The sequence below is a fragment of the Myotis nattereri genome (assembly GCF_964212035.1).
Source record: "Myotis nattereri genome assembly, chromosome: 4".
Lineage (NCBI taxonomy): Eukaryota > Metazoa > Chordata > Mammalia > Chiroptera > Vespertilionidae > Myotis > Myotis nattereri.
The window spans coordinates 37297340-37306937 of NC_138079.1; the positions used below are offsets into that span (position 1 = coordinate 37297340).

Consider the following 9598-nt stretch of genomic DNA (forward strand, 5'->3'; position numbering starts at 1 on the left):
GCTCAGGGGTCCTCAAACTATGGCCCGTGGGCCACATGCAAATATTGTATTTGTTCCCGTTTTGTTTTTTTACTTCAAATAAGATATGTGCAGTGTGCATAGGAATTTGTTCATAGTTTTTTTTTAAACTGTAGTCCGGCCCTCTGACGGTCTGAGGGACAGTGAACTGGCCCCCTGTTTAAAAAGTTTGAGGACCCCTGTCCTAGCTCTTTGCTGCAAGTAGTTTTTTCAAGTTTACTTTTTTTAAAATTTTTGAGTTTTTTTTTTTATATACATAAGTTTTGAATGTTTAGTCAAATCTATATTTTCTTTGCAATTTCTTAAATTGCTTTTATGATTAGGGAGGTTTTTTTTTGTTTTTTGTTTTTTTTTTATATATTTTATTGAGTTTTTACAGAGAGGAAAGGAGAGAGAGAGTTAGAAACATCGATGAGAGAGAAACATCGACCAGCTGCCTCATGCACACTCCCCAGTGGGGATGTGCCCGCAACTAAGGTACATGCCCTTGACCGGAATCGAACCTGGGACCTTTCAGTCCGCAGGCCGACGCTCTATCCACTGAGCCAAACCGGCTTTGGCAGGGAGTTGTTTTTTTTTAATAATATATTTTTATTGATTTCAGAGAAGAAGGGAGAGGTAAAGAGAGATAGAAACATTAATGATAGGAGAGAATCATTGATCAGCTGCCTCCTGCATGCCCCCTCCTGGGGATTGAGCCTGCTACCCAGGCATGTGCCCTTGACCGGAATCGAACCTGGGACCCTTCAGTTTGCAGGCTGACGCTCTATCCACTGAGCCAAACCAGCCAGGGCTGATGAGGAAGTTTTTATCCAGAGATATAAAATTTTCAGTTTTAAAATTAATTCTATTCATGGTTATTGACTTTGGTATGTAGTATGAGGTATATTTGGTATATAATGAGAGGCAAGAATCTAAACTAAATGTTATTTTCAAATTTCTATGTTATTATTATTTTGAATAAGTAATATATTCCACATCTTAAAATTCCTTATCTGTGAAAAAGACTTTACAGTAAAATGTTTCCCATATCTGTCCTTTAGCTTCCTAGTTCCCCTTTTCCACAAATATATAGTGTTATCAGTTTTTGGTTTACTTTTCCAGAGATACTTTATGTATACACAAATATGAACATTTTTCTTCTTTTTTATATAAATAATAGTATACTATTCTCTTCCATACTGCTTTCTCTTCCTTATGGTACATCTTGGAGATGTTTGCAAAACAGTAAAATGCTTCCTCTTTCTCTCGCTTTCTTCTTAAAAAATTTAAATTACACTTTATTTGGAGATCACTGTAGATTCACACCAGTTGTAAAAACGAATACAGAGAGATCCCAGATAAAAGATACCCTTTATCGAGTTTTCCCCAATGGTAGCATCAGGATACTGGCAGTGCTACAGTCAAGATACTGAACAGTTCTGTCATCACAGGGAACCTTTGTGGTGCCCTTTTATAGACATACCCACCCCCACCCCAGTCTCTCCTTGACTTCTGGAAACCAGTTCTCCATTAAATTTATCATTCCAAAAAAGTGATGTGCTAGTAAATTGCATCGTGTTACTGGTATATACAGTTGTGTAAATGGATTCATACATTTGGAATTGGCTTTCTTTCGTTAAAATGAAAAAATATGGAACACTTCACAATGGTTCCATATTGGCAGTTCAGCAACTCAGGTGTACGTATGTGATAGATAAGATTTGCTCTGCAATAATTTCTGACATCCAAATAAAAATGGAACCATTTGATGCACAAACCATTTAAATGACAGATGCTCTGTCTACTGAGTTAAACCGGTTAGGGCCATGGTCGGCAAACCGTGGCTCGTGAGCCACATGCGGCTCTTTGGCCCCTTGAGTGTGGTTCTTCCACAAAATACCGACTTCGGCGCATGGGCCACGAAGTTTCAATCGCACTGTACGTGTGCGACGGCACGTGGTATTTTGTAGAAGAGCCACACTCAAGGGGCCAAAGAGCCGCATGTGGCTCGCGAGCCGCGGTTTGCCGACCACTGGGTTAGGGCTACAGTAGATTTTATTTAAAAAATATATTTTATTGATATTTTTACAGAGAGGACGGGAGAGGGATAGAGAGCCAGAAACATTGATGAGAGAGAAACATTGATCAGCTGCCTCCTGTACACCCCCTACTGGGGATGTGCCCACAACCAAGGTACATGCCCTTGACCGGATTCAAACCTAGGACCCTTCAGTCCACAGGCCAACGCTCTATCCACTGAGCCAAACCAGTTACGGCTACAGTAGATTTTTAATAAATTTTTTTACATTTAAATCTTTAGATCCATGTAGAATTTCTTTTGGTGAAGTATACGCCTGGCTTTTTTTTTCTGAGATGATTATATAGTTGTCATCATTTATTGAATAATCCAACTTTTCTTATTTTCCTTTTAGAAACGTCACTTTTATCAGATACTAAATTTCCATCTATATGTGTTGGGGGTATTTCTAGTCTCCTATTTAATTGATAATTATGTCTTTGTCTGTGCCAATACTATCCTGTCTTAATTTTTGATAGATTTATAACTGCTAATTTTTGATAGAATTGCTTTAATTTGTGATGATCCCTTTGGGTACGGTTTTGTTTCATGTCTATTTTTATATTGGTTATTAAGATATTATCATTGTAGTGCTCACTTCAGCACCACATATACTAAAATTTTAACAATACAGAGAAGATTAGCATGGCCCCTGTGCAAAGATGACATGCAAATTGTGAAGTGTTCCATATTTTTTTTAAAAAAACATAGCCATATCAATTGATGCAGAAAAAGCATTTGTCAAAATCCAACACCCTTTCTTGATAAAAACCCTCAGCAAAGTGGGAATAGAGGGATCATACCTCAAGATAATAAAAGCCTTATATGACAAACCTACAGCCAACAGCGTACTCAATGGGCAAAAACTAAAACCATTTCCCCTAAGAACAGGAATAAGACAGGGATGCCCACTTTCACCACTCCTGTTCAACACAGTAGTGGAAGTGCTAGCCATAGCAATTAGACAAGAAGAAGAAATAAAAGGTATCTAGATTGGAAAAGAAGAAGGAAAACTGTCATTATTTGCAGATGACATGATACTGTACATAGAAAACCCTAAAGACTCCATCAAAAAATTATTAGTCTTAATAAATGAATTCGGCAATGTAGAGGATACAAAATTAACACCCAGATATCTATGGCCTTTTTATACACCAGTAGTGAACTTACAGAAGGAGAGATTAAAAAAAATCCCATTTACCATTGCACCAAAAAAATTAAGATACCTAGGAATAAACTTAATTAAGGATGTAAAAGACCTGTACTTAGAAACCTACAGACACTGAAAAAAGAGATAGAGGAAGACATAAACAGATTGAAGAACGTACTATATTCATGGATTGGTAGAATCAACATTATTAAAATGTCTATACTACCCAAAGCAATCTATAGATTTAATTCACTCCCCACTAAAACACCAATGGCATATTTCAGAGACCTAAAACGAACTCTCTAATAATTCATCTGGAATAAAAAAAGACCCCGAATAGCTGCAGCAATCCTGAGAAAGAAGAACAAAGTAGGAGGGATCTCAATACCAGATATCAAGCTATATTACAAAACCACTGTTCTCAAAACTGTCTGGTACTGGCATAAGATCAGACATATAGACCAATGGAATAGACTAGAGAACCCAGAAATCACCCCAAACCACTATGCTCAATTATTATTTGACAAAGGAGGCAAGATCATACAATGGAGTCAAGACAGTCTCTTCAATAAATGATGTTGGGGAATATTGGACAGATACATGCAAAAAAAAAAAAAAAAAAGAAATTAGACCTGCAACTTACACCATACACAAAAATAAACTCAAAATGGATAAAGGACTTAAACGTAAGAAGGGAAACCATAAAAATCTTAGAGGAATCCACAGGCAGCAAAATATCAGACATATGCTGAAGAAATACCTTCATTGATATAGCTCCTAGGGCAGTGATGGCGAACCTTTTGAGCTCGGCATGTCAGCATTTTGAAAAACCCTAACTTAACTCTGGTGCCGTGTCACATAGAAATTTTTTGATATTTGCAACCATAGTAAAACAAAGACATATTTTTGATATTTATTTTATATATTTAAATGCCATTTAACAAAGAAAAATCAACCAAAAAAATGAGTTCACGTGTCACCTTTGACACATGTGTCATAGGTTTGCCATCACTGTCCTAGGGCAATGGAAACTAAAGAGAAAATAAACAAATTGGACTACATCAAAATAAAAAGCTTCTGCACAGCAAAAGAAACCATCAACAAAACAAGAAAGCCCACTGCATGAGAGAACATATTTGTCAATGTTATCTCCGGTAAGGGCTTAATCTCCAACATTTACAGGGAACTCATACAACTTAACAAAAGGAAGATAAACAATCCAATCAAAAATGGGCAAGGGACCTAAATAGATACTTTTCAAAAGAGGACTTTCAGAAAACCAAGAGACATATGAAAACATGCCCAAAGTCACTAATCATCCAAGAGATGCAAATCAAAATGACAATGAGGTACCATCTCACACCTGTCAGAATGGCTATCATCAACAAATCTACAAAGGACAAGTGTTGATGAGGATGTGGAGAAAAAGGAACCGTCCTTCACTGCTGGTGGGAATGCAGACTGGTGCAGCCATTGTGGAGAACAGTGTGGAGTTGCCTCAAAAACTGAAAATGGAACTCCCATTTGACCCAGTGATCCCACTTCTAGGAATATATCCCAAGAAACCAGAAACACCAATCAGACAGGATATATGCATCCCTATGTTCATAGCAGCACAATTTACCATAGCGAAGATCTGGAAACAGCTTAAGTGCCCATCAGCAGATGAGTGGATTAGAAAACTGTGGTACATCTACACAATAGAGTACTATGCTGCTGTAGAAAGGAATGAACCAGCATTTGCAATGATGGACCTGGAGAGCATTATGCTAAGTGAAATAAGCCAGTCAGAAAAAGATAGATATCACATGATCTCACTCATTTGTGGAATATAATGAACAACATAAACTGATGAACAAAAACAGATCCAGAGACAGAGAAGCATCGATCAGACCATCAAACCTCAGAGGGAAGGTAGGGGAGGGCGGGTGTAAGAGGGAGAGATCAACCAAAGGACTTGTATGCATGCATATAAGCATAACCAATGGACACAGACATAGGGGGAGAGGGCATGAGCGGGGGTGGGGGGTGGGGTTGTGTGTGTCATGGGGGGATAAGAACACATGTAATACCTTAATAAAGAAAAAAATAAGATACTGTCATTGTAGATTTAATGTTATGTTTTTCTATTGTTAAAATTTTTTTCATGGAAATTAGCTTGATGTAAGGGATCATGGATACACTACAATTAACCTAATCATGTCATGCTATTTTATTATAATTAATGCTGTCTTATTCACAAAACTCTTACTGTGTTTAGGATTATTTTCTTAATGTAGTTGCATAGAAATGAAATTATTAGATCAATGAGCATATGTTTATGTTAGATTGCTTTTCAAACATATCAATTTAGACTGCCATTGCAATATAAAAATGTTATATTGCATACTTATTTTTATTATCTTTTTAGGTTTCTTGTGATCGTTCCTTACCAAAAGAAGAATGTAAAAGTGTCCAAAACCAGGTACTTGAAGAGGAGCCAACCACAGTCTCTGAATATTTCTTTAGTGATATTTTTATTGAAGTGGATAAAACAGAATGAAAGTTGTTTTTTTTTAAGTCTAGGATTTCCAGACTTAAAAAAGCATCATGTTTGTTTTTCTTTATGCTGATTTTGAGTATTTAATGAGCTTGATTTGAAGTTTTCATAATCAGTGGGAAACATTGCTAAAATTCCTTCTATTCTGACTGATTCAGCAATTTGGAATTACCAAGCAATTAAGACTGCTTTTTCAGACAGAAATAGTACCTCTTGTTTACATTTTGACTCTTCCTGTACTGAAAACACATGGACATTTTGGAATGTTGTTCGCCGATAAACGTCTGTATAAATCTCAGTGCTGATGTATTTGGAGGTGGGTTATATTTAACACTTAGCAAACTACTTTTGTGAAGGTTCTTTCTGTTTGGATTTTTCTTTGGGTGATTAGGCCTTTTCAGTTGCCTCTAAGTATATGACAGTCAATTGTTAAAAACTTTTCTATTATCAGCTATTTGACTGACTGAAAAATATGTATTTTTCTAATTCATGTTAACGTTAGTCCTAATTGAAAAAATAGTATTTAAACTTATTATTTATAAAGATGAAACATCAAAAAGCTTATTTATTTTTAAAAATTTTATTTAAAAGGATATTCAGTTTTAATTATTTTCACCCTTCAGAATATGGGTAAAGAAGGCATTAACAATTTGTCTCCTTTCCCTCTTTAATTTTAAAGATATTTAAAGTGATATAACAAAGTATTTGGATAGTGTATATGTTTTGAAAACATTTTTTCTCATAGTTTTAGTATATTGACTTTGTACTGTGAATGTTTTGTTTTTCTTATTTCTTGGATAATCTCAGGATTTGTATGGAAAAGAAAATACCTTACCTTCTTTTATGAGGCAAATTTCCATACAAAAGTCAATCTCCTTTCCATACACACACACACACACACACATACTCACACACACACATTCCTTTTTAAAGAAAAATAATTTAATAGTTTTCCCCCCATTAAATTCTGCTTAAGGAATATTTAGGCCTTTAAGTACAGAACATAATTGTGATATTAAAAACAGAAAATAAGACTATTAAGTCAGTAATTATCAATATGAATTTGAGTTTTCAATTTTGTGATTTATATATGTAATTCAATTATTCACCCAAGTAAATCTTCAGTGTAGTTCAATTAAGCTTCTCAAAAAGCAGATTTACCCTGAGTTGATAAAAAATTAGTCAGGAGTCAGAAACATGTTTTCACAAAATAGTTTTGAGTTTGTTTGAGCCAGATGGCCTCTGTGGCAACTACTCAACTCTGCCATTTCAGTTGAAAATAGCCACAGACCATACGTAAATGATGGACATGGCTGGATTGCGATTTTAGTTTGACCCTCTGTGTGAGACAGTAATTTTCTTACCTTAAGGTGCTGATGTCTTTAGCTATGAGATATTTTTGTCATTGAAGTTATAAGTTGTGCCTAACTAAAGTAATGATTGCGTTATGGGATGATCAGTATTTCATGGGAAGATACTTTAATGTCTAGATAATTGTGTTTGTATATTGAAAAAAATGGAGGACAGTTTTCAAGTTCATTAGTAAAATAGGATATGGCTCAGGAGGAAGTACAACAGTAATCCTAATTAATTAAAACAATTGATATTAGAGCATTTCTTCATTTTATTATAGTGAAATTTATAGTTTAACTTTTTTTCATAAAGGAGGATCTATAAATATGAGTGGAAATTCTCTGTAGGTATGCATTTATTTATTTCATGTGATCACAAGAATCATGGTAATAAATCACATTGCTATTTTAATGCCTTGTTTTTATAAATTTTTAAAAATCTCATTCTGAAAGGTTTCTATGATTTGATTAATATTAATTTGGGTGTTAGGTTGCCACAATCAAACTATTATTTTATCTCTTGTATAATATTTATGTTTTAACTTTGTTAATGTCTGTATCTTGTTCATCTGCAGTGAATTAATTTTATGAAAGATTTAACTGCTTACTGTATAAAGATTAATTTTATCTTTTGGGCATTTATTGTAATAGAGAATCAAGTCACCCAGCTAAATTACCCTGCTATTATATCCTTAAAACTAATCTTGGAGAAAGAGAACCTTAATCAGTGTATTTATTTACCCTTTAAGGTGGAAAGACGTGTTCATACCTGTATTTAATCTAATTCATGTAAAGATGATGCTGGGAAGAATTTGTATTTTATGAATCTTAAAGGAGATATGATTATAAAGGTCTTTATTTTTTCTTGATTTTTTCCTCCTGAACACTTACATCTTAGAAAATGGTGAACATGATGGATTAAAAAACTAATTTGTTGGTAAATGATTGAGGCACAAATAAAAATATATCTACTGTTTACCACTATATTAGTTGAAATAGAAGTGACCATGTATACTATCTTGCTTGAAGAAGTCTTTGACAAAAAAGCAATATCTGTCATTTGTAAATTTTCTTGTTTTAAAGAAAGCAATTATGTTCTACAGATATAAATTATGTAAATAAAAGTTATTTTATATTATTTTTGTTGTGTCCTTTTCTTAATGTTTAGTTAACCAAAACTAGAAGTTTTCACTACAGCTTATACTTTCTTTCTTCCGTAAAAATATAGTACGGTCATCCCTTGGTATCTGTGAGGATTGGTCCCAGGACCCCACGTGGGTACCAAAATATGAGGAAGCTCTGTTATGCCCAGGTTCGGGGTCCCCAATAATCCACCACCAGGGAGCCTCCTCCGATGCAAAAGCAACGAGTCTTTATTGATCAATTCTAGAATTGGCTCCCAACCTCTATCCGGCGCAGCGGTGAGGCGAGAGCGCGTGTCCCAGGAGAACAAAGGTTATATAGGGCTAGCTATTTCGGGTGGGCTTTAGGGGTGACGTGAGTTACAGAGATTGGTCAGGGTTTTACAGCATAAGGGTCAGGAAGTGACCATCACATTCTGAAGGTTGGAGCCATCCTCCACTATAGCCTTATTAGGACCTTAGCTACATTTCTGGAGCTTCATTGGTCCACTCAGGTGGGTGGTTGGGAGAGTTAGGACAATACCAGCATTCTTGTGGTCACTCTCGGGGGTGAGGGGTGCGGCTTGGGCTGAGGGCCCAGCCTTGCAAGACAAGATAGAGGAGAGGGAGAAGAGCATGTCTCTGCCTCGTCCTTGAAGAGGGAGGAGGGTGCATTTCTGCTTAGTTCTGCTTAGTTCTTTCAAGTTACGTTCTGTCCCTTCAGTGGCAAAGTATTGGTCCAAACATTTAGTTGGGAGAAATACTTGTGGAAACTTTCCTAAAGGAGTAGTTTAGTAATTTCTCCAGATACACAAAATTTTTGTCTTGGATTTTTGTCAGATCATTAAAGAGCTATGAGCCCTGGCTCAGTTGCTTGTGCATCATCCTGTGCACGGAAAGATGGCCGGTTCAATTCCAGGTCAAGACACATGCCCGGTAGGGGGCGTACAGGAGGCAGCCTATCAATGTTTCTCCCGCTTTCTCTGAAAATCCAACTAAAAAAAAAAAGCTATGAATATGGACTACATTGTTTTGTCTACTCATGTTTAGGGACATTATGTGAAAGAGTTTAAAAGCTTGAAGAAATGAATTTTGCTACCATGAAGTTGTAGACTTTATCATCCAGTATTCTCCCTAGGAATCTATAGTAGATACTTCTCTTTGGCCTCAGTGCTAGGAATAATTGGGCTTCTGTTGAATTGTTTTTTTTGTTTTTATTTTATTTTTTTTATATGGGCTGTGTGAATCCTTGTGTTGTTTACTTTCGCAATGCAGAGCTAAATTTGGGGCCAACGTGTAGCAAGGGAAAATACTTTATAGCACACATTTTATATATTAAACTCACTGACTTTTTTTTAC

At 35.7% G+C, this 9598-nt stretch overlaps 1 protein-coding gene across 1 annotated transcript in view; it reads left to right on the forward strand.

Annotated features, from left to right (window-relative positions):
- The window catches only part of BDP1 (BDP1 general transcription factor IIIB subunit), a gene marked incomplete at its 3' end in the record, with an annotated part of 90000 nt that extends 84231 nt beyond the window's left edge, over window positions 1–5769 (forward strand). The window contains exon 39 of the mRNA XM_081090039.1: window positions 5638–5769. Within this exon, the coding sequence (XP_080946165.1) occupies window positions 5638–5769 (132 nt within the window). The remainder of the gene's footprint in view (window positions 1–5637) is intronic.
- Between the last annotated feature and the right edge of the window lie 3829 nt (window positions 5770–9598).